The sequence below is a fragment of the Neovison vison genome, chromosome 11 (genome assembly GCF_020171115.1).
Source record: "Neovison vison isolate M4711 chromosome 11, ASM_NN_V1, whole genome shotgun sequence".
NCBI lineage: Eukaryota > Metazoa > Chordata > Mammalia > Carnivora > Mustelidae > Neogale > Neogale vison.
Genome location: NC_058101.1, coordinates 56,551,219 through 56,577,306, shown reverse-complemented (window position 1 = coordinate 56,577,306; position 26,088 = coordinate 56,551,219). Strand labels below are relative to the sequence as shown.

The window sequence follows — 26,088 nt, the reverse complement described above, 5'->3', positions numbered from 1 at the left end:
CAATATAATGCTCACATTTTTCTGTCGACTGCTAACAAGGTCAAAAGCAAGGCTGGCTCTATATTCACTGTAGACCTAAAGACAAATAAAAGTGAAATATTAAGTGATATAGTGCAATGTATAATGTACAAAGACTTAATTGACTTTGTAGATGAAAACATTTAATAATTAACCAGGGAAAAAGTGCTTATGGCCAAACAGACATCTGGATAGTGCCTCTCTGTTTTCCTACAGTAAAGGTAAAACAGCCTCAGCCCCAACTGTTATGTTCACAAGCTTTTTGAAGATTTTTTTCAAAGAGGGATAAATAGTCAATGATTATGATCCTGAGAGTTTAGAATCTGGGGAAGAGTGGTTACTTAAGTAGTATAATACATATAAAATAATTTTTAAATTTTAAATGCACAGTTTAAAAAATTATTACGATAATGATATATCATTCAAACAATGGGTGCTAAGCAAGATGTAAAACTGAGTTCGAAGAGGTAACAGTTACAAAGGCACTGGAAACTGTCATTTCACTAAAACTGCACTAAGTACTTGAATCAAGTTTATTAATTTTGCCTTCAGATAATGAGAAAATGATCCCATGGAAAGCCAACTATTTTGTACTGAGGAAACCAAGAGAGTCAACAGTGAAATTACTTGATCAGTGCTTTACAAAAGAGTACAAAATCTTATTTAAGTTTATTAAAGCATTCAGAAACTCTTAATCAAATCATATTCTAGCAATTTCAACCACATTAGATTCCAAATCTCTGCTTTTTGAAATAGTACCACAGTAAGACAAAGTACAACCCAAATAAAAACTAGTAAACTGTCCAAATGAATATTCATTTTGGGGCTGAGGTAGGAACGGGGAAGACATTGAGAACTTCCATGCTTTGTGTACAATGGGCCTACAGCACACATCTATTTGTGGAAACTCCACAGAACGCTGGTTGAAACATAAAGCAAATCTCCTAAGTGCTTTCACCAAAAAATATAAGGCTCTTGTCTTCTACAACTTCACAGAAATCTATAATCACAGAAAAAAAATCAATTTTTAAATACAAAATACTTAAAAAAAATCTAGCCAGAGAGAAAAGGTTTGATAGTCTATGCTTAAGAAACAATGTGATTTTTAGAAGTTTTTTAAGTACACAGACAATGACAGTATTAACAATTTATCATGATTCTGAGTTAGTGACACTCTATTCCGACCTGAACTATTACCCAAACTATACTTCCACAAAACAGTATGGAACCAGGACTGTTCAGTATTTAAATAACATACTTTCTGTAGTATAACAATTTTAAAAAATTTAAAACTGTAATTCTAACTTCAAAGTAGTACTCTTATGTTAATAAATGGAATAAACCTAGCTTTATTTTACATCTTTATAATATTAAGAAGTCAACATTACTTAATATTAATATTACTTTTTACATGAATATTACTTTTCATAATTACTATTTTTTGTTTTTTTTAATTTAAATTCAAGTTAACACATACTCTTGTATTAGTTTCAGGAGCAGAATTTAATGATTCATCACTTACATATAACACCCAGTGCTCATCCCAACAGTGCCCTCTTTAATACCCATCACTCACTTATCCCATCCTCCACTGACCTCCCCTCTAGCAACCCTCAGTTTACCTTCCTCTTGGTTTCTATCTTATTTTTCCTTCCCTTTCCCTATGTTCAACTGCTTTGTTTCTTAAATTCCACATATGGGTGAAATCATACGTATTTGTCTTCCTCTGACTTGTCTTGCTTAGCATAACACACTCTAGTTCCATCCATTGTCACTGAAAGATTTCATTCTTTTTGATGTGTGCATGTGTGTGCTTATCTTCTTTATCCATTTATCAGTCGATGGACATTTGTGGCTCTTTCCCTAATCTGGCTATTACTGATAAAGCTGCTATGAACATTGGGGTGCATGTGCCCCTTCAAATCAGTATTTTTGTATCCTCTGGATAAATACCTAGTAGTGCAATTGCTGGGTCATAGGGTAGTTCTATTTTTAACCTTTTAAGGAACCTCCGCACTGTTTTCTAGGGTGGCTGTACCAATTCTCACCGAAGTCAACATTAAACACTGAATTGCTTGTTTATTAAAATACATACATCTGCGGTAATGTCATTGAACTTGGTGATAAAGGCATGTTTTACAATATCCACAGCAGTTTCTGATGCAATCACCATACAGACATCTGGAAACAACACCCAGAGGTGATCTAGAAAGGACAGGGAAAAAGAGACAATTAAATCTCTTAATATGAAACGAACATCTTAAACCATAATATCACAGGCTGCCACAGAAATCTGAAATCTCCAGAGCTTAACTATAATGTTGTTAATAAACGGTAACAGAGACAAAACTAGCATTCAATTAATTATCACAAGAGCTATATTTTATCAAATTAAAGGATAATTCAATCAACAGCTCTTTATTCTGTACTTCCTCTGTGCTAAACCCTTGAGGGGCAGGACAAAGAGGTGAATGGAGCCTCCAACCTCCTTCATGGGGCCGACACACTGGTAGGACGGCTAATTAACCAGGCTTGTCATAAAATCCTTTAATTTGATAGCTGCCTATTGTGACAATAAATAGCTAGTAGGGACATGTGCTGAAGTCAACTGAATAATCTCCTCCCCTCTTTATCACTATAAATTAAAGATACTGGGAAATAACTTCTAGAAATATATTTCCAAGATCACATATCTCATTTAACATCTGTTTCTGGTTTTTCACAGGTATCTAGCAATGAATCAAAATAAATGAAGAAGAAGTTATTAAAAGCCTGGGATGTGCATGGCATTGAGGGTAATAAATAAAATGCAAAGTATAATCTCGGTCCTAAAGAATGAGGTTGCATAAAAATGACAGACATGAAAAAACTCTCAATTACACAAGACATGGCCATCTATTTCCCACCAACCTCACTCAGCACTGCCAGACTGTTATAATTACCTGCAGATTTCCACTATCAGCCTGGGAGTCCTACATCTATCTTAGGACTCTGTACGTGTGCTATAGTGTCTGGCTTTATGGAAATGCCTATTACGTGATTGGATAATGAAAATTCATAGAATCTTAACAACTTCCTATCAGCCTTGATTTAAAAATGTGTAAGTAACAAAATGTACTGTCTTGTATCATTTTTTTTTTCAATTTATCCTTATTCAAAATGCTAAATAAGAGGCAGTGAATGAGTAAAAGACAAATGTTAAGAAAGAACAAAGTTCTTCTGGCAAACCGTGAAAATGAAAAAAAGCCAACTGCATTTAGATAACCCCAGGGCACCACAGTTAAGAAAAGAAACAAAGAGGCTGCAGTGCTCAGCAGCATCCACTCACCCATGGAGTACACAGCTCTAGAGACACTGTGAGGTTTACAGGAAATGATGGGCCAAAGACTACCTCACATGGTGACGCACCACCTACCACACCATGGGGAACATGCTCAATCCCTTCTACCCAAACAGATATCTCCAACACCCTAAGAGCGGAGCAGCTCAAGTTTTTGAAGTTCTCTGCAATACTCACTTTAGTCATGTAAAAGAATGATTTTTGGTTCAAGAGTAAAATTAGGGGCACCTGGGTGGCTCAGCTGGTTAAAGCCTCTGCCTTCAGCTCAGGTCATGATCCTAGGATCCTGGGATCGAGCCCCGCATCGGGCTCTCTACTCAGCAGGGAACCTGCTTCCTCCTCTCTCTGCCTGCTTCTCTGCCTACTTGTGATCTCTGTCAAATAAATAAATAAAATCTTAAAAAAAAAAAAAAAAGTAAAATTAGAAGGCACTGTATCTACTAAGAGTTACATACCTGGATTCCAAGAAAACTGCTCCATGTTTCTTAGACACACTATTAGCAAAAGCACATAATTTGTGAATCGTTCCTTAATATCTGAAAAAAAAATTAAAATATACTGTACTATATATAAATAATATAGCTCACATACAACTTTTAGTCAAAACGTGATGAAAGTCTAATTATATATAAATGTCTGCAAAATAAATATACTATTTTATATATAAGATGGTGTTACATTGGTAAGGCATTTATGTCTCAATTCAGGTATGGAAATTCCAGTTTTATATATGGTTGAACATATCAGTGTTTTTTTCTGTTTAAATAGTTGAGTAGTGTTTCACAGCATGGCTATACCATTTGTTTATCTGCTTTCTTACTGAAAGACACTGGGTTATTTCCAGTTTTTGGCTGCTATGAATAAAGCTCCCGTATTTCTTGTACAAGTCTTTTGTGAAAATGTGTTCTCACTGCTAAGTTACAGAATAGGCAAACATTTAACTGTATAAGAACCTACCAGGGCAAATGCAGTATTTCCCATCAAAGTATGAGAACACCAGTCAGTTGATACCCCTGCTAGAGTTTGCCAGTGGTAGACTACGGGAGCAGCCACTCTGGGGGGTGGGTACTGGTATCTCATCAGGACTCTTTCACCCCTATGTCACATGGTGAGAGATAAATTATGTCTTCATATTTTCATGAAATGTTCTTGACTTTGTGAACTTCACTGCAGGGTCTCAGGGATGCCCCTCCAGGGTTCCACAGGTTATACTTTGAAAACAAAGACATGCTGCTTTGATTTTTGTAACTATGATACAAAAGATAATGTTTCCAGGGATAGATGTGCTTTCACCCTTCTTAGGGTTAGTAAGGAGCCAGTAAGACATAAATGAAAAAGCTGAGCACAGAGAGACAATCTGAGGTTTACAGTCATAACTCTGTTCTTGACATTTGTGTGGGTGACCTTGGGGAAGTCAAATTATGTTCTCTGTGTGTTAGTTTCTACATCTACGAAATGCAATATCATCAGCTATGAAGGAATTTTTGGATTAATAACAAGCTCTGGAAGAATGGTATGGTGCTATACAACTGTCACACTGAAATATTTGGAGATTACAATAACCATGATAATAAGAAAACCTGGTAAAGATGTTAAGGGAGTAAGAGAAAGCACAGCTAAGACAAAGAAGCAGTAGCCCAGAGGAAATGTGACACAGAGATTCAAAATAAATTGCAAAATCATACTGCATTAAGCTGCATGTAGAAGCTAAGTGTACGTACCACTATTCGACATCTGAAAAAGATTGTTCTTTTCAAACTTCTTGAAAACACTTCCTTTAATTTCAACAAACTGAAATAGTAAACAAAAATATCACCTTTATCATTGTAACAGTTTAAAAATGGACAAGATACATATAAAACTTCCTGGACAGTAAATAACATTTAAAAAATAATTTTATTCATCCACAGTATTGCCATTAAAGTGCCCATATAACCTCCAAAATATAAAATAAAATCTCATACTTACATTATTAGACATCATGATGGTAAGCAATGACTTGTTGTGAGAGTTAAAAGCCACGTTGAGAGTTGTTGCTTGAACCATGATAAGAATTGCATGCAAAACTAGCAGTGAATGATGTCAAGGAAAAAGCTTGTCTGTTTTCATATTAGTATATGTAACTATACAATTTAGAAAGTGAACAATGGGAGGGATGATTATGCTTTCTAAATCCAGTCTTGCGTTAGTGTTTTATTATCTTGTTAGCTATAGTTGATACAAATCTGACAGGTAAGATGTACAGGACCCATCTGAAACAAAAGCAGAAATGAGCCTCTGGGCATCTATTCACTTAGACTGTGAGTCCTGGAAGATGGTTATCTTGTTCTTTCTGGACTTCTGGCATTTGGCAAAAGATGTGGGAAACAGGCCCTCAAAAAAGTTTCTAATAAGTGGAATAAACTATGGTAAATACTGAAAAAAGAGACTTAGCTGATTTACATTCTAGAATAGAAAAGAACACAAAGTAGAAGTCTGGAAGCAACTGGCTTCTACAGTTCTGCAGGGGTTGGCGTGGGGATGTAAGATGACAAGAAATGTCTGATAATTGAGATTCTTCTTTAGATGTCATTTTTGAAGATATTCACAAGTTGCAGAATTATATTCATATTACACATAGAATAGTTTATTTAAATGAGAACACTGTTTTACTCCACATACTTAGAACAAACTTTTATGCTTATAGAAATCTTCCCACTGAGCCCCTTAACTTTCCAAGTATTAACCCAATATTTTCAGGCATGACAAATTCAGAGACAGTACACATTCCTGTGAATGAGTCTGGACCCCATATGGAACTTAAGTGGAACTATGCATGTGTGTACAAATACACAGATGGCTACACACACACACACACACACACACGGTTTATATAGTAAAGCCTTTAACTTTTCAAAAGAAAAGCTTTAAGAAGCGGTGTGGGGAGCAGAGGAGATAAAAATTCCAAAATTCCTCCCCAAACAATTTCAAATTTTACCTCTAGATGAACCACATACATTTTAAGTCCTAGATTTTAAATTCATAGGCTTAAACATAACTTCCAAACAATTTCAGCATGGGCATGAAAGTTATGTGGATCTCTATAAAGTATGTATAAATACAAACCTAGCTTCTCAAGTTCTTCCATATAATCAGTCACATTGAGACTAGAACTGTTTTCTACCAGTTAAAGGGATCAAACATACATGAAGCTCTTTAATTCACAATAACTACTATAACCAATTTATTAAAAGAAAGCAGACATTTCACATTAATCTTCAGGACACACACACACACACACACACACATTCACATACACCTTTAAATTTGAGAAATAGCTAGCCGAATAAAATAATGTAGAATATGTACTGACTTGAAATTTCCAGTAATTCTAAAGGATACAGACATAGAGAACAGCCATGAAAAAGTGAGGGATCACTCCGATATGGGCTCTTTTTCTTTCTTTAGGTTCTGTTGCTGTCCAATAGAGAGCATCTAATATATCTTGTCCAAATGATGAAAACAGACGATCTGCTACCTACGGAGAAAAATTATTGGAAAAATGTTTTTCTTTTTCTGAAAAGTGTTTTTTAACATTCCACCTAAATATGTTACTCAAACTCGGATGCAACTCAAAAATACTGGAGCTCTGACTTTTTAAATCTCACTGTAAGGCAAGCCACAAAAGAGCAGGGATCTCTTTATTCACTGACACAAAGTGAGTGCTCGAAATCTTGCATTATTTGAATTAGACTTTGTCTAATTAGCTATATATTTATAACAAGATGAGTATTACACAGTGGCAAAAATAAAAGGGAGAAGCACATCAAAATCATAGTCTTTCTGATTTTAATTCTTTAAATTCAGATTCAGGATTCGAACTTAAGTCTTTTAAGACAAATACATCATTTGACCCACTGTATTTGCACCTAATATTTGTAGACAGCTGTAACTATAATTTGTTTTAGATTAATCACAGAGTATATAATATACAGATTTACTTCCAAAAGACATTTTTAGGTATTGATCTCCACGAATAGAGTATGATGAAAAAAAGCAGCACATAAAAAAGAAAGGAGAGTATATATTATACAGGCTTCGGCTAGAATGTTACAATCACACCCAGGCCGTCAATCTCTGGCTCCCTCAGTCTCTAATCCATCACCCTGTTCTTTTGCATTATGGTATTTATCACTTCCACATACCTCCTGGTTTACAGTCTCTTTTCCACCTGCAAAACACAAGCTCCTTAAGAACAGGCTTTGCTCACCTCTGGATCTTCAGGGCCTAAGGCAGTGCTTGGCACACAGTAAATTTCGATTCAATTCAATTCAATTCAATTGTCAAATGCAGGCATAATAGTGACCCACTGTTCAGGGAGACCCAACACATGTCCGGTACTGTGCTAAGCCCTGCCTATACACTGCTTCACCACACGCTCACAATTCCCCTAGCACTTGCATTCACAGATGAACAGGAAGAGTTAGAGACATTCAGCAACTAGTACCCATGTCCAGGGCAGTGAGTCAGTAAGTGGAAGAAGTGGAGTTTGATCAGAGATGGTTTACCCCCACTATGCCAAAACTACATCAACGAGTATAGTCTGCAAAGCGAATATGCATTTCAGCCATTCTGATCAGCAATTTGTGGACCCTTTTCCTTGAGGCCTATTCTCTAATAACAGTGTTGAGGTCACCCTGTAGAGGGCTTTGTAAACTAGGGGCACATGCATTACGTGTGGGGGTAGGGAGAAGCTTGCATCACCTACAATACCTTAAAAGGAAAGGCAGTGAAGGAGACTGGTAGGCTACAGAAGGAGCGAGATGAGCCCAGGCTTTTCTGTGAGAGGATGACTACTCCGCCTTTCACACTTCACCCACACTGTCTGCATCCTATGTGGTGCATCCTACTTGGGGGGTGGAGGGGCAGAGCAAGAGCAAAGGCAATGAGTGTAGAATCAGGAAGCTGGGGTGTGGTTTTAAAACATGTTGGTCAATGAATTTAGGAGTAACTGGGATGGCCAGAGTTCCATGGCTTCTGTGAAGAGATGGAAAGCCCTCATCTACCATAGCAATATAGCCTCAGAGCAGAAAGGCCAGTAGCCCCCTACATCCCTCCTTCTGCCCACTCATTAGGAAAAATCCTTTCCCAGCTAAATTAAAAGATAAGTAGACCTTATTTGTATCCCTAAAAAGTAATAGAGAAAAATGCATGTGAATCTCAAAAGTTTTATTATATAACTAGAGTAACTTTTTTTTTTTTTTTAAAGATTTATTTATTTATTTATTTGACAGATAGAGATCATAAGTAGGCAGAGAGGCAGGCAGAGAGACAGGAAGGGAAGCAGGCTCCCTGCTGAGCAGAGAGCCCGATGTGGGGCTTGATCCCAGGATCCCGGGATCATGACCTGAGCCGAAGGCAGAGGCCCCAACCCACTGAGCCACCCAGGTGCCCCTAGAGTAACTATTTTAAGAACTGATTAAAATTCTGCCTATATAGCAAAGCATGTTTTTTTTTCTTTGTGTAGCTGCTTATTTTTTGTATGAAAGCAGGTTCTCACAAAAGACTGCTTTAAAGTGAAATATATTGCATTAAAAATATTGGGGTGCCTGGGTGGCTCAATTGGTTAAGCATCTGCCTTTGGCTCAGGTCATAATCCCAGGGTCCTGGGATTGAGCCTGCTTCTTCTCCTCCTCCTCCCCACTCATGCTCTCTCTCGCTATCTCTGTCTCTCTCTCAAATAAATAAATAAAATCATTTAAAAAAAAAATACTAAGTACTTGGAGAAACTGAGAAACTTATGTTTACTGTCTCTATGTAAAAATTCCAAAGCATTTTAAATGTAAATCTATTATAGCAAATGTATATACAATCCTAACATTTTTTTCATAATTTTTAAAGTTTTAGTAAGATGTATACATGGGTTTCCAATGAATATTCCAATGAATATGCAAACAAATTACCCCACCATATGGTAACTTACATTCTCAAGGGGGTACTAACTAAAAAGTCTCTAGACAGCAGGTACTTTCTCTCCTACTTGAGGATGTATCATGCCCTGGGGACCAAGGACCAGCAGTAGGTACCATCTCATGAGAACGAGATTGTCCAGTCTCAGCCCAGAACTACCTAATCAGAATCTGCATTAGATTCTGTCCGAATACTAGAGTTGTCGGGTCAATGTTCTGTATCATTGGGTTCAAAGTCTGCACCTTGACCAAGCTTGTGCAGTTGGGAGGCTAGGCTGACTGTGCGGGTACAGGAGGGCCTTCACTCACCTCGAGCATATTGTAGATGATGTAGAGCTTGATGACTGACTGCCCCCTTATCAGGTGATACATCATGGAGTAGTCAACGTAGTGCATCATAAAATAGCAGATCACCAAAATGACACCCTTCAGAATGTCACACACCTGAGCAGGCTGAAGCAAACGTCTGTCCCTGAAATACATAAGAAGTAATAAAAGCATGAGTTTTACTTTACATGCTCTTGAAATCATCTTTACTGGACATATACAAGCATACAGAGATAATAATGAGAATTCAGTCACTCTTTTAGGAACTAACAAGTTATACTGACTACTCAACCACGTGAAGTTTTCTGCCCAAAAACAACAACAAAAATGTTAAACCAGAATTACTAGCAGAAGTGGGTCCTCTTAACAAGGAAACACAGAGGGCAGGCATCTGCTGACAACATGCTTTGAAGCAATGGAGTTCCTTCTAACCTCATCTTGAAGCCCGGCAGCCCACTGGCTCAGCCCTTTCCACACACAGGTAGCACTCTGCACTTTTTATTTACCAGCGGAGCAGGTTTCTCCATGTCACTGCACAAGGAGTACGTATTTCTATGATGGCATCGGGGTCCACTGTGTGGATGTGCGGTAATTCATGGAACGCCCTGGCAGATGGCCAGTTTTCTGCAACTATGAACCATGATGTCATGTGCATGTCATGCCTTGTATGTGAAAATGTACCCGTAGAATAAATTCCTATAGTCGGAGGGTATGTTCCCTCAAGAGAAGCAGTGAACTACCCTCTGCAATGGCTGTGCCAATGTTCACATCCACTAGCAGCTCCTGGGGAAGGCTGCAGTGGACATGCTGCAATCCAGGTTGATTGGCTGCTGGCTATCTGCCAATTCCACTGTTGAAAATGGCATCTAGCATAGTTTCAGTTAATTCTTCCCTTTAGGAAAGTACATTTCTCTATATATTTAAGTTATTTATATTTCCTGTGAATTCTCCCCTCCTATCTTTTTCTTGCTTGACAGGAGCTGAAACTAGTTTTTTCCTAATTACTACTAGGAGAACCACTGCTTACTTCAGGATAGGGTTCAAGGCAGTCCACCTCAAAATATGCTACTATGGCACCTTATTTTGAATTAAAGTTATGTAAGAAACAGCTGGTGTAAGAAGGACACTCTGACCTCTTCTGTCCCCTTCAAAGTGGGAGCTAAATTCCCTAGGGAATGGCACCCTCCCCTGGGCAGAGAAGGCATCCTTACCACCAGAGAGAAGAAATTCAGGGCTGAGAAGGCTGTACAAACATTTGTCACTTCTTTATTAATTTGCTATCCCAACCCTAAACTTCTCCATCTTGTTAATTCTTCATAAATTTATTATTTCTTTGTTTTAAAAATATAAAAGTGTCCTGCCTACTCGCTTCTTTGAGTTGCCTATTTTTATGAGTTCCTGTATGTATGAAATTGCATTTTTCCCCTGTGAATCTGATTTATGACAATCTAATTATTGGACCAGCAGAAGAATCTAGATGGGAAAAAGGAGAAGTTTCCTCCCTTACACTTCAAGGTCAGAGTGTGAAGAGCAAAACCTAAATTGTGCATGGAAACATCTGACTAAGACACAGAAAAACCACAAAGAAGAGCAGAAATTTATGATTTCTTTCAGTAGATATGAAACTCCTGTGGCTGGAATGGAAAGCAGCTTGCTCTACTGCAGGTGAATTCCTCAAGACAGGAAATGCTCCATCTCCTGTTTGGGAAGCTTTTATGTAATCAATAAAAAGCCTCCAGCACTTTCTTCAGGAGTTGCAGAATCTCTTCATTCTCACCATCGTGACAATGTTCTAGCAACTACCTAAGGGGGTGAGCTCATTTTCCAGCTGAATCTCGACATTCTGAGGTCTTCACATCTTCTCTATTCCCTAACCACTGTCCACATTCAGATCAAGGCTCTTCTCTTCGAGAGAGCTTTGCAGGGTTCAACAAGGATAGGTCTTCCAAACTGTTACCTGAAACACTGTTTTACAAAAACAGTGAAACGTTAGTTTATAAACGAGGCTTGCAATAGCAGCTCTGTAAGCAGATGATACAGAACCTCATTCTTGTTTTCCACAGTGCACACCACACATGGTTTTTAGTCAGATATGAAATTGATCTGTTCACAGAAAAAATACAGGATACTTCAAAAATCCTGAAAAGAGGTAAGTTCTGTGAGAACTAAGTCCACAAAGGTTTATAAGTAGATGGGAAGACACTGGGCTGATCCAGTGAGTTCATATGGGAAGACAGGTCAGAATTTGTCTATGTCAGACCTTGTGTCTTGACACCAGCAATATAAACTGATAAACCAAGTAAAATTATTCTTAGCAGCTGAAATTTGGGGGAAAACTGCATCAAGGACAAAGTTGATAATCTCCAGCACCATTTCCCTGTCCCCCTGACTCTTCTCCAGTGCTGTTCCTCTCTCCCAACCCAAGTGGATGCTGGCCCGTTTCTCCTCATGGAACCAGAGGGATCTTCACCTATGTCTCCCAAACACCCAGCCCAGAACACAGATCTCTGCCTAGGGTTATTCCCTCATCAAGGCAATTCTCTGCTCCCACCCTACAAAATTAAAAACAGAAGAGGTAGTACATTTGTTGAGTGGGGGGAAGCATGTTTTTCATTCAAACAATGAGAGGAGGAGGCATTTTGAACACTCTGGGCTGCTGGCCTGTGTGTGACTCTGTCCCGAGACAGCAGAGGGACAAGCTGGCATCAGTATGGACTACAGCAGCCCTCTCTTCCTCTGAAGTGCAGGTGCAGCTCTGCAAATGCCAAATGCCACAAATCACCAAGAGGCGTGGGCCTTTGTAGTTAGGAACTATAGGTCACACGTTATGAATTAAAGAAAATGATAGGTACCCAAAGTAGGGCAGTATTAATTAATCTGCATTAATTACTAAGGTGACTTTGATAACTAATTAAAGAAAACTATACTTAGAGCTTTTGGTACCAGACTGGCATCCATTTAGTTAAGTGATCTCAGCCAAAATAATTTTATTTAAGAGACAAAGGGCTTTTATATATATCATATCCAACTGTGTGTCTTCATAAACATATACAACAAAGGGCCAATGTGTTAATGTGTGTCTATGAAGGAAGGGTGTATTAATTACAAGACATCACTGCAAATTAGAGCTAACAAACATTGGAAATAGATATACCCAAATAACATAGTATGACACATTTTGAACTAAGATGATAAAAATTTAAAATCAAGCAAGCATAAACAACTTTAATTTAGCTTTATCTTGCCTAGGATCAAACCAGGTTGTAAAACCACAAAAAGTTTTACAAACACCTTATGCTACAATTTTCAGTTACTATGTGGGAGGCACTGGTTCTAGGCACTTGGAATATACTCATTTCAGTTTTCACAATAATCCTGTGGGCAAGGTACTATATAGATCATCTCAGTTTTACAGATGAGGCAAGGTGCAATCAGGAATGTACCCACAGCTGGACAGTTATTAAGTCAAGGGATGGAGGAGCAGGGATCTGAATGTTGGCAGTCTGGCTCTAGAAGGCATGTTCATTACTACCATCTACCATTTGAGACTTTCCTTTTTTTTGTTTGTTTGTTTTTGTTTTTTGAGACTTTTCTTTAAAAGAACTTTTAAATAAACAACTCAGTACCCTTTCTGTTTCAGTATAATTTAATATAACATCACTGTGCTGACAGCTCATTTTTATTCTTCATTTCTAAAAAGAGAAAAAAAAACAGGACCATATTTCACTGGATCCATGGCTCTCTGTGTGCTCCCTGCTCTGGCAAAAATCTCCTTTGCTAACATCCGAAGTGGTTGCTCCAGAGATGACCCTGATTTTAAGGAATATTATTCAAATAAAGAATAAAAGCAGCAGAATTCCTAAGAAACAGACTCTTGTTTTCCTATAAATGTCCCTGTAAAAAAAGGTTGCAAAAATAAAAACTATTTCCAAGGTGGCACCTTAGAAGACATCTATATGTCTCGTAGCATCTATGAGTAAGAAAAGATCTGACCTCAAAATAAATTCGCAGGATTAAAAGAACTTGAACCAGTCCCAGTATTTGTTTTCTCTGTCAGGATATTTTTAGATGACTATCTGATAAGCATTTCCAACTCCATAAGAAGCTTATTTACAGCCTTGCCAATCAACTTGGAATTGGCTGTCAAACAACAGGTTCACATTCAAGTTCTTCCTTATAAACGTCTGTTAAACGGTAGTTACTAGCAATTCATTTTGCAAATGCTGGACGTTTCACATGAACACATAAATAAGTGGAATAAACTCCTGGACAAAGTGAAAAGCCCACTAATCTAATTCACAGGTTTGGCTGTGAGTTATGGCAAGACAGGTTAACATTAAATAAGATATTAAGCGGAACTTAAAGTATTTTTTAAATTTTCATGTTAAGCCACTCAGACAGAAACCACATTTTCTCATTTCTAAGTTTCATCTCTTAGTCATTCAAATACTTCCACTGGATATGCGCAATTTTCAAAGCACTGCTCGTTTCAAAGGGCTTGGAGATTCATGGGAACAGAACAATGCAGTGGGCAGAGATGATCTACTAGGTTTCCTCCTCCTGCTCAGTAGCAGAAGGTAACATGCTAAGATTAAAGTAAAAACTGGCAGCATAGAAAAAGATCAAGAAAAAAGAAAAGGCAACACAGATGTGTAAGAAAAATGGGATAATCCCTCCCTGGTTGATTTTCAAATTGGTGTAGAAACGTGTCAAGCTATCGGCATGAGATATTTCATTATAAAATACACAGACTGAATCTTTTTTTCTTTCTCTTTTAAACTTTTAGCTATTTGTTGTATACATGAAAGAATGTAAAGTAAGAAAAAGTAAAATATTCGATATGGTTCCCATTTTAAAAAAATAAGTCCTTTTATAATCTTGAAATAAATTCAAATTAAGTATTGAGATTAAGATGTTTTCCTTAATTAGGAAATGGTATTTTTGGGGTGCCTGGGTGGCTCTGTTGGTTAAGCATCTGTCTTCGGATTGGGTCATGAGCCCAAGGTCCTGGGATTGAACCGTGCATCTGGCTCCCTACTCAGAGGGAAGCCTGCTTCTCCCTCTCCTCTACCTGTCCACTCCCCTTGCTTGTGCTGTCAAATGAATAAATTAAATCTTTAAAAAAAAAAAGAAAGAAAGAAAACAGTATTTTAAATCTTAATTTTCCCCAACATATAGTAGAAAAATAATTACTAAGTCCTGAGGCTGAATGATTAAAATCTTTCTTTGGGCTTTAAAATAATTTCAGACTATACTAGGAAAAAACCCAACTGGTTTAATAAAGCTATGGAGTAATGCAAAATAAAAACTGCTTACATGGAAGGAACTTATTATAAGCTCAGTTGACTGCTACAGCATTAGAGAAAAAGTACTTGCTCTCAAGGTCTAGAGCAGCAAGAGTAATTGAAGATCATTTGATTGAGTGATTTTCCTGTATTAGGTAAGATCATGGTCAAATCTTGCAAAAATGTGGACAAAGCTTTAGGACTAAGTAAAGATAGAGACCACATTTTCCTCAGGTGTCCGTTCTCATTTAAATGGTTATGTCTGCCTACGCTGTTTTTGTTGTTTCCATTGTATTATCTGTTTGCATGGATGTCAATTTGGCCAAGAGTAGAGAAGGAAAAATCAGGGTTTACTCACCACAAGGAGTCCCTGTGACACCACATTCCATTCTATAAAGGAAGTGAAAGTGCTCCTCCCTTCGGTCTGATTCACGAGAGAGAAAGAAAGAGAGAAGGTTGTAATGTTGCTACGCTACTTAGAGTGCCATGGTGAGGAAACAGGGGACAACAAAACCTGATTTATGAAGACTCTCTAATAAAACAAATATACTGCTCTCTACATATCACCCACGCAGATCAACCCTGGTAAGAAGAAATTGCAAACATACTTGTTTCCCCAAAGAAAGCCACCAAGGGCTCTCCCTTCACGTGTTACAGGGTGATATTAAACCATTTAGGGCACAATTGAGGCTTATGTTGAAGAGAAAAATCGTGTGTGTGTGTGTGTGTGAGAGAGAAGTGAATTTTGGGTGAAAAATCTTGAAGGAAGTAAGGCATACAGAGGAAGTCCAACAGGTTAAGAAACTCTCAAGCATTTGAAATTCACTATTCTTCTGAGAGATACAAGTCTTTCTGTGGGGTAAACTCTCAGAGGAAAAAGACACTATTGCCTCTTTAACACAAGTAAGTCCACAAAACCTCAAGTAAGCATTCTAAAGCCTAAAACCAAAGTGCGATCAGAAAATTTGTTTGTACAGATTTTATTTGCTCTGATAGTAAAAGAAAAACACTGGCATTTATTACCTAAGCCTACTCTACACTTATTACCATCTAAAATATCTGAGCAAAGTTTTCAAAAATAACTCAGTTCTTGGCACCAGATAGCACTGTTTTCTCTACAATCTCCCTCAACTTTTAACTCAAATGTTATGGAGAATTCTAAAACACAAAGTGAAGTCACAGGTTTGAGCAGAGAAGATTCATAAAAATGCCAGGTAAATAAAAAATACTTCCACAATTAGTTATTTTATTTATTCTATAAGCAAACTTGGAAAAATGAGGTCTGATACCTCTTTAACATAATACAGAACAGTCTACTCTTCTAAACAATGAAATATTTTCATTCTTCCAAGAAACACTTGTACCTCATACAATGAATCAAATGAATCAAAATTTAATTCCGATTTCCATGTCATTGAAAATATTCAAGTTTCTTGGATATCTTTCCAAGATAATGATACTACCTTAAATGCAAAAGAGGGAAGAAACGCAAGGATCTGTTTTTAAACAATCTGGATATATTTTTCTATTTACTTTAGTCTCCAACAAAATAGCTGGGAGCGAAAACTTTTCAAGATTGTTAATTCATTAGTAAAAGGTTTTCAAATAAGTATCCCTGAGATTATTAAATTTTTTATGGAAGCAGTGACCCTTTGTAGGCAACACAAACACACCTACCAAGTCAAAACAACCACCCTGCCAACTTCTTAAATGAACAATATTTTAACAGGATCAAAAGCTGGCCAAGTGCCAGCCAGTGGGGTAGTCACAATGAATGCTGGGTTCTCATAAGGGCGAGCAGGATTCCTCTGGCACTTAGCTTTCGTGAAAGGCCGAGTTCTTGTGTACTAAGTTGTCAAAAGTGGCCAAACCCAAAAACCATGGCAAGTTTATAGGATATTTAGAAATAGGTCCAAAGAATAAATTCTAAAGCAGAAATTCTGGGAGGCTGTCAGTTTTCCAAAGCCACTCACGCATGCTGTACCAGACACAACTCTGCAAGCAGAAGAGGCAAGCACTCTACTCACAAATATGGAAAGAAGGCTACAACCTGACACAACTATTGAGGTCATAAGAAAACGGACAGTACTAAACACTGCAAGATCATGGTTTTCATGTCAGTATCTTGATTACTCTGATAAATATCCTTTCCCCCCTTTTTGGGGGGATAATTCAAAAGAACTAAGAGAGTAGGAGCATAGTGACTTTCTTATAAAAAGACATATAGGAATGTAAGGATAAGGGAATAGTTTGAAGAAAAAAAAACCCACAATCAACTTCTTTATTTTTCTTTTAATTTCTTTCTATCCCTTTGAAAAAATAAAAGTCAGACTGAAGGAAAGAGCACTTTTTGCTTGCTGAAAAAGATGGAACATAGCACAGCTACAGGTGAGATAAATCAACCTTTAATGGAAGTAGAGAATGTTGAAAGAAAAGGTATAAGAAGGCAGATTTTGGCTATTTCTAAATAATAATTTTGTTAAAATAAATGTATTTTTATATTCCTAAAATAGTGAAAAGGTCTTAGACATAATATTAGTAATAGCTTTATTACTATAATATTTCTCGTTATAGTTCAAGTTTTAAACATTTCAAATTTGGTAGTTTTAAAAATAATGCTCAAAAGACACCATTTTCTAAACTGCTCTCTAGGAAACTATAAATTGCAATGCACACTACTCTAAGCAGAGATTACTCAGTTTTGATAAAGCATACTTAATACTAAGACAGTGAGGCAGTATTTTCACATTCTGTGTATTCTGGCCTACATTTGCACAGAATATAGAAAGTTCCTAAAGTTCTATTATGTAATTTTAACTGCATTCCACATTATATATACACATCATATATTTATCAGTGACCGCCTGAAATGTAATTTTTCAGTTGGTCCAAACTGCAGAAATAGCACGAATGGTTTTCATAGGACAAGGGAACAGTCTTACATGTGGGGTGACACACTGCCCTCTGGTGTCATTTTAGCTCTAAAACCTTGACAATAGAACACATTTTAATTTTGTTTTGAAACGCTACTCAATTTAGACTGAAAGTATTTTAAAGTAATATACAAAAGCAACCACCTCTACTTTATAGCTAAAAAAAAAAAAAAAAAAAAAAAAAAATCTTAAAATATCTAGAAAAGGTTGGCTCCAGGATCCAGCGGCCACTCACAACAAAGCAAATGGGAGGTGAGGCCTGAAGTGTGGCAGTTCTCTGCAGCATCCCTTTTAGTTTTCAGAACAAACACTGAAAGACTTCTCTCATGCGATTTGGGTGCCCTGCTTCTCCCCAGTGACAAGGAACACTCGAAATGACACAGTTCTAGATGTCTTGTACAATAACCAGATGGGTCTTCAAACAGAGCCTAAAAAGGAACTTCGGAAACACTGACAAATCACCGCTGTCCCTCATTCAATGAGCAGCCACTGTGTACTAACATACCCAGGGAAGGACCCACTTTAGAAGAGAGTTCTTAGGATATATTTCCCTATAATGTTTTATCTCATCATGCCAACAGCCATATGTAATACCCTCTGTCTTTGAAAGCCATTCACTTAGAGATAGGCTGGAGCACACTGTTGATCCAAGAATAGCAAAAAAGTTAATTTAGCTCACAGTGCAAACGTGAATACCTCTATGTGGCATTAGTTATTTTATGTCCGGTAGCTTCACATGGCTCTATCCAAATTTCTATGTGTCCATCTAGGCTATGCAGTCCACATGAAGATTTATAGTTAGTGATGTCTTATTAGATACTTTCTCTGGTTTTCTCAAAACTAAAATAACCATAATTTTATTGAGCCCCCAGTGAAAAAAGAAAAAAATATATGAGATTTGGCTTTGTTAATGTTAAAAGTATCATGCTACAGATGTCTTTAAAAAAAAATAATAAGTTTTGCTACTAAGAATAAAGCATTAAAAATTCTCCCAAAGGTATATATACTTGACTATCCTAAAGCTGATGATTATATCCTTAAAAGTCTTCCACTTGACTAACATGTAATTAATAAAATATGCCACATAATTCTCTCATTCTGGTAGGCAGGGCTACAGCATGTCAAGTATCACAAAGAACAGTGATGTGATCATGGTTGATGACCACTGTTTTACTCCATGTAATCCGGCAAAGATTTTTTCTCTTTTTATAATATGATCATCACGACCATAAATTCTTCCAATTTATATTGCAAGGATTTCTTCCATATTGAAACTGTTTAAGGTTTACTTCTAAAGGGACTGTATGTTATTCACTGCTTAGTAAGTATTAAGTATATACCCATTTACCACTTTAAAAGAGAATCTTCCAAGACTTTAGTCATTTAAAAAACTCAACACATAATTCTGTATATTGACCATAAATATTTTACCTCAGTTTCCATGGTTAAGTCATTGGTAATTACATTAATTATATTTTCATATACCAAAAAATAATCACCTACTTTATAGTTAAATGAGGTTACTTATTATTGTGCACTTCAGCATTTTAAAACTTTTTCAGAATGAAATGTGTCTAGAAAAGTGATCCATGTGAGAAATGTCATTTGGGCAACTACCCTAAGAACTGTAAAATAATATACTAGAGAATGACTCCACAGAGTGGAGACATGTTGACATGTCTGTACAAAAAAAGAAAACTGTAAAACCCAAACTTCTAACCTCAAGACCAATAAAGCATTAAGATTCATGTAAGCTTAACATTTTCATCTTCCTGTTCCTAGTTTTGATAAAAAAAAAGGAAGGAAATTAATATTTGTTCTGGCCTACTGTGAATAGGCACCATGCTGGGTATTCTTTTTACACCTCCCATCTTTGTGGTAGACTAGGCTAGGCTCTCAACATCCCCTTTTTACTGTGATGTGGAAACAGGCTTAGAGAACAGAGAAGTTAAGCAGCTGCCCACACCTCACCAGTTAATCAATGCGAGGCTGGGCTGTCTTAGCCTTCCCACCAGGCCAATGGTCTTCGAGAGTGTTCTGCGTTCACAAATCAGAAGGAGTCTCATCGGGAATCTTTAACTAAGGCTCCCCAGGCCACTAAGACAGTGATTCTTAAATGAGAGGAAGAGGAGCTCCTGAAGTAAGAGCTCCTTAGGAGATTCTGAACTCCCAGCCCAGAACCCAAGACGATGCCTCGGAGGTCAAGGGACTTCACGAACACAAATATATTGGGCGAGTAGCATAGTAGCTACCGGGTCCTTGGCTCTTAGTCCCCATGCCTTCCCACTCTTCTACGTGGCCGCCTGCATTATTAATATTACTGTACTGGCCAAAGCAAAGTTCTAGTTCAAAACCATTTGGAAAAAACGTATGCATGGAAAAAGTACAAATATTATATAAGTACATTATATAATATTCATTAAAAAGATAAACAGCATTAGTTCATGCATTAAGGCCAAAGTATGAATGAAACTGTATAAATTACCCCTATTCTGCAAAATCTATCCAAGTGACTATTTACTTTAACAACTATAAGTAGTAAAATACTACTTTTATGAGTAGCAAAAATAATTTAAACATTTGAAATGCTCACGATCTTAAACTTACCTTAAGCCATAGCAAGGCAGAGTGAAGAGCCTGAATAGTGCCAGGAAAACTCTTAAAGGAAGCAGGGTGAACACATATAGAAATGCATCCAGGCACAGAAAGATTCCAAAAACCATGAGCTGGATTTTAAAAAAAGAGAAGAAAACAAAAAAACAAAACGTAAAATAAATATTCTCTAAATAACTGTTGATGAAGATTTCAGAAGAGGAATTTCTAAACAATGTTGGGGATTCTTTCCTCGTAACTTAGCTATGTGAATAACAAGTTAGTAACTGGACGGGGTACATGTGCCACATTTAATGAAAAGTCCTCTTCAAAGTGCAAGTTTGTAGTTCTTCTCCCAGAGCCTTTGGTTTACCACCCAGAAAAGTCAATTACTCAAGAGATAATCTGCCCTCAACCACAGCTATGAAACACCTCATATGGACTTCCTCAAACTGTAAAGATACTGTAGAAAATCTTTCAGCTAGAACCTTTAACTCTAACTTGACTCTCAAGGATTTTGCTGTCTCTATGTATCAGAGTGCTTCATGGACAGGAAAGACTGAGAAAGATGCTTAAAATAGTGTCTTTATGCCACAAATGTATAAAATGATTACTAATTTTAATGTAATTTCATGTGCACTCAAATTTGCTGTACTCAGAAGGCATTATTAATTGGAGGAATAGCTGCTAGCGTTTGTACCTCTTCCCCTTTTTTGTGCACTTGTCCCGTCCTTCCTATTTTCCTGTAAAATTATACCTTTGTCCCATTAAATGCAGGACTGTATTTCACAGGAGGGTGGAGTCTTTTGATGGCTTGGGCAAGTTGCCACACCCAGGCTACCACACTCTGCTACTGGAGGAGCAATGACTTTCTCTATGTCTGATACACAAACATGGTGTGTTCTACGTGCCCTCCCACAAAACACTCCATGTAACCTCAGGCAATGCAGTGTCCTACACAAATTTATTAAGTAGTTAAAATCCACAATGTTATGGGCAGAATTGTGTCCACCCAAAATTCCTATGTTGAAGTCCTAATCACCAGTACCTCAGAATGTGGACCATGTTTGGATACAGGTTCTTGAAAGAGGTAATTAAATTAAAATGAAGTCATTAGAGTGAGTCCTAACCGAATGTGACTTGTGTCCTTATTAGATGAGGAAATCTGGACACAAAGAGGGACAGAGGAAAGATGATACAAAGACACAGGGAGAAGACACCTTCTATAAGCCCAAGGAAAGAGGCCTCGAAGGAAATCAACACTGTTGGCATCAAGATCTGGATTCCCAGCCTCCAGAACTGTGAGAAAATTTTCTGTGGTTTAAGCTGCCTGGTCTGCAGCACTTTGTGACAGCAGCCCTAGCAAACCTTTAAAAGAAAGGACACATTTTATTAACTTTTTGCAAGAATGTCTCAAAAGAGTATGTACATGTATGGGCCAGACTTCTCAATCAGAATATAGAGAACCTAAGAGCTTTTTTTAAAAAGATTTATTTATTTATTTGACCGAGAGAGATCACAAGTAGGCAGGCAGAGAGAGAGAGAGAGAGAGAGAGAGAGAGGGAAGCAGGCTCCCTGCTGAGAGCCCAACGTGGGACTCGATCCCAGGACCCCGAGATCATGACCCGAGGCGAAGGCAGCGGCTTAACCCACTGAGCTACCCAGGGCCCTGAACTGAAGAGCTTTTTTTAAAAAACAATTTGGATTCACTACAAAGACCAACAAAAGTACCAAGTCATATGCTACAAACCACTTTAGTCTTCCCTCCAAGGCTGCTGGCCAGTCAGGCATCCTGTCTGTCACCAGCATAGCTAAAGTCCTGTATCTGATTCCTTGTTCTACATACAAAAAAGTGTTGTAGAAGATAGGATGGCCCACAGAAAGCTGGTGGCCCATATTTGTTACTCCCCTGTCACCAAGAAGCCTTTCCCTGTTTCTGGTGGACTGCTGGCTGCACTACTAAGGCAGAAACTACTAGAACCTTGCACATCCCAGAAGGTATCTCAGAGTGTATGCAATAAAAGATCGCATACTGGGAAGGAGAGTAAGTGGTTTTGTCTTTCTCCTGACCTTCCCCTAGGGATGAGCACATTACTCATTCACCCAACATCTACAAAGCTGCTAATATGGGCCAAGTAACATGCTCAGCCCAGCAGGCAAAAAGCCAGGCAGGACACCAGGATGGGGTTTCCGCACTCACTAAGCTCATTCACATTTTAGCACAAAGCCACCCACACAGAGACTGCTGCTATGACAGAACTAAGTTTTCAATGAACGGGGAGCCCTAGAGAGAGAATGGCCAAACCAAAATGGGGAGATCTAGAAAAAGCTCCAGAGGAGACCCAAAAAGACATCTGGGAAGATGAGGGCGACTGCCACATGGAGAGAGGGCAGACTGGGCAGAAGAAGGAAGAGGCTTCCAGAGGAAGAAGCAGAGCAAGAGCACAGAGGAGGAAAGAAATTATGAAAACTAAATCTCTCTCTTAAAGAAGAACAATACAGCTATCTTTCTTTGGCTTAGAATTCATATTCTCATTGTTCATGGTGCACAGTGGTAACAGAAGTCTACCGGGCCCTCCTCTTCACACTTTAAAGTAGCCCAGCAAACTAAGTGGGCAAGCAATAATCTCACATGGGATGCTGACCGTGGATGGCCTGGAGCCATCAGCGTAACAGACTGGCACATAAAACCGAAGGGAAAGCAAGTGGCTGTGGTCTGTGGACACTGCAGCTGGGTAGAGAGAAAGCACTCGTGTAGTGAGAACACACAACACACAAGAAAAGCAACAGAAATCTTTCAGGGTTTGGAAATGTGGGAGCGTGGACTTGACTGAGTGCCTGCTGCTCAGATGGTGTCCTTCCTCATAAGGCACCAGATCCTGTAAATCCGTTACAGATGAGAGTAAGAAAATCTCTAATAAAGTGAACAAGATGGATCCATAAAAACATTCATTCTTGAAAAAGGTAAAGATACCATGCCAGGTGCAGGATGAGCCGGACACCCTGCAGGACACCGCATGGGCATCTCTCAGTTAATTCATGTGAACCCCACGCCACCCCCAAACCACCCAAGTTTGGAGGGGCCGGACAGCAGTGGCTTCTGTGCTCCATCTTCCCAACACGGTGGAAGAGGCTGCTACTTAACCTTCCTGACAGCTCTTTGAGGCAGTTATTACTATCCCTAGTTGACACCTGAGGAAAGCACAGCTCTGAAGCTGAACGCCGGCCTGCCCAAGGCTGGGGGTCAGAATAAAGGAACTGGCTGGCGTTCAAGCCCGAGTCTGCCTGACCCCAGGCCCTGCACTTTCTCTCTAAAGCAGTTTCCCCAGAGCAAAGAGATCTACTTTTACCAGGCATGGGGGTTAACACAATTATCTTTGTGCTAACGCTTGCTAATTTGCCTAGTGTCATAAAAAAATGCAAACAGACAATTAATGAATCAAACTAATAAAAGGCAAATAAATTTCACATATTTAGATTTATTGCTAACTTTGAAAATAAGTTATTAAGAACTAAAAGTTTTGGGTGTTTATTATGGGCATAATATGTACTTTCACACCTTCAGTTACTTTGCATGACAAAGCATGATGAAAATATTTCAAGAAAAATCAAACACTGGAATTTATGGCTTTTGCTCCTCCAGTCTGTGCATTCTCGCAGGGTGGAAGAAGACACAATGCTGTACACTCTTCTGGGGGAAACCTTCCTAGGGCTAACACTCGTTCTTTGAGTTGTTCCTCCTTTTCTCTTAAATATTGTGCAGCTCTCATGTGGCAGACTATGATAGCTGAGTAAAATGTATGATCACTATTTTAAGAAAACCAGAGTCTTAGAAAAGAAAAAAAAAGTCAAAGTCTTGTAAAGAAGCAAACTACCCAATTAGGACGATTCAAGCTCTAACCAGGATCCACCAAGAGAAAAACACTCTATGTTTTCAAAAAACTCAAAACATTTATAAACAGGCAAAAACCCCAAAGAAAGATTTCACCAAAGTAAGATTAACTTTTAGTCTGTGGAATACAGGTTGATTATTTTCTACTTCCCCTTTATAAAACAATGCCGGTCTCACTAAATTCTCAACCCAATGTAGGGTGGTAACTCACTGTCTGAAAAAACAGGTTCCTGGAGAGGCAGACTGGTTGGAACTCAGTTCCCTTCATGGGCAGCCACATGGGCAGTGAAGACAGTTCAAAATGGCTACAGGGAGCTTTGCAGAGAATTTCAGAGTAAGAGCAGACTAGGAAGCTCTTTGTACAAAAATGAACGAAAAACACTGAGACACAAATTAAAGATATTCAATTTGAGAATACTTCTCTTAAAATTCATTCTCAGAGTAGGGATTTCTTAAAATTTACATGGGCAAATAATTATTTCAAAATAATCTGCTTAATTAATAAGATAGCTCTGTGACTCTTTAGAATAAAAAACCTGTAATTAGAAACACCAAAAGGACAGAAATGTCAGCTGGCCTTTCTGTCTTGCAGGAGCTCTCGTCCGGAAGGACTTCGCAAGTTGTACAGGTACTGCGCAGTGCACCTGGGCACTGTGCCCACGGCCTCAGTCCATCCTCCCCTCCACTCTGAGAGGCAAGAAGCACCCTCTCACCCCTGCTTCTGCAGTGAGATTCAAGAGCCTGCCTGGTTTGTGAGCAGCAGAGGCAGGGCCAGACTTCAGCCTGCAGAAGACACAACTCTGAAAATGGAAGCACTGTTTCTATTATGACACCTGTTACTCATCCTTCCAGCCTCAACCCTGCTACTGGATTTGGCCTTATACATATATATTTTAAAGATTTTATTTATTTATTTGACAGAGTGAGAGATCATAAGTAGGCAGAGAGACAGACAGAGGAGGGGGGAAGCAGGCTCCCCGCTGAGCAGAGAGCCCAATGTGGGGCTTGTTCCCAGGATCCTGAGATCATGACCTGAGCCAAAGGCAGAGGCTTAATCCACTGAGTCACCCAGATGCCCCTTACACATATTTAAAAAAAAAAAAAAAGAAAGAAAGAAAAGAAAAGAAAAAAAGATTTAACATAGGTTTAAACATCTGAACTTCAATGTTAAGAAAACTACAAAATGGCACTGATTCTATTACGTTGGTCCACGAAACATCACAGGCTAGTGAACATTTCCACAACCAACTCTTCCCACATTCATTTTGGATCTACCACTATGACTCTTCATCATTTGAAAGTGACTCACCTCAAAAGAAATAAATAAAAACACCAACCTCTCTCCCTGGAGAATGGAGCAGGGTTTCTTAACCTTTTAAAAATCTGTCCCTTTTTAACAAAATACCCTGTCTTCCTTTTGAGATTTCAAAATGAATAAAATTTTATGGCTAAAATTAAAATAGCACAATTGTGGAATATGCCTCCATGAATTACACAAACCATCTCCTGGCAATTCTGAATACCATCTCCTCCATCATGACCACCACACAGCACCCACTGGTGGGGGCTGGCTGACCTGGAGCAAAGCAGGAAGCAGTGTTTCCCTTTTTTAATCTGGTCTCACAATTTACAAAGCTCAGGTCTCCTGAAAGAGCAGAGACCACATCTGGCTCAATTCTACACTGGGGATTAAAGGTCATTAGGAAGGACATCTTCCCCCAAGAATTTATAATCTAGTGAGCTGGACAGACCA

The 26,088-nt window shown here is 38.3% G+C and overlaps 1 protein-coding gene across 1 annotated transcript in view; it reads right to left on the bottom strand.

Moving 5' to 3' along the window:
- The window catches only part of TAPT1 (transmembrane anterior posterior transformation 1), a 58,507-nt gene that overhangs the window by 10,515 nt on the left and 21,904 nt on the right, over positions 1 to 26,088 (bottom strand). The window contains exons 3-10 of the mRNA XM_044226068.1: positions 20,459 to 20,577; positions 9,616 to 9,778; positions 6,740 to 6,875; positions 5,327 to 5,424; positions 5,080 to 5,149; positions 3,814 to 3,894; positions 2,114 to 2,223; positions 16 to 75 (exon numbers count right to left, since the gene is read on the bottom strand). Of these exons, the coding sequence (XP_044082003.1) occupies positions 16 to 75; positions 2,114 to 2,223; positions 3,814 to 3,894; positions 5,080 to 5,149; positions 5,327 to 5,424; positions 6,740 to 6,875; positions 9,616 to 9,778; positions 20,459 to 20,577 (837 nt within the window). The remainder of the gene's footprint in view (positions 1 to 15; positions 76 to 2,113; positions 2,224 to 3,813; positions 3,895 to 5,079; positions 5,150 to 5,326; positions 5,425 to 6,739; positions 6,876 to 9,615; positions 9,779 to 20,458; positions 20,578 to 26,088) is intronic.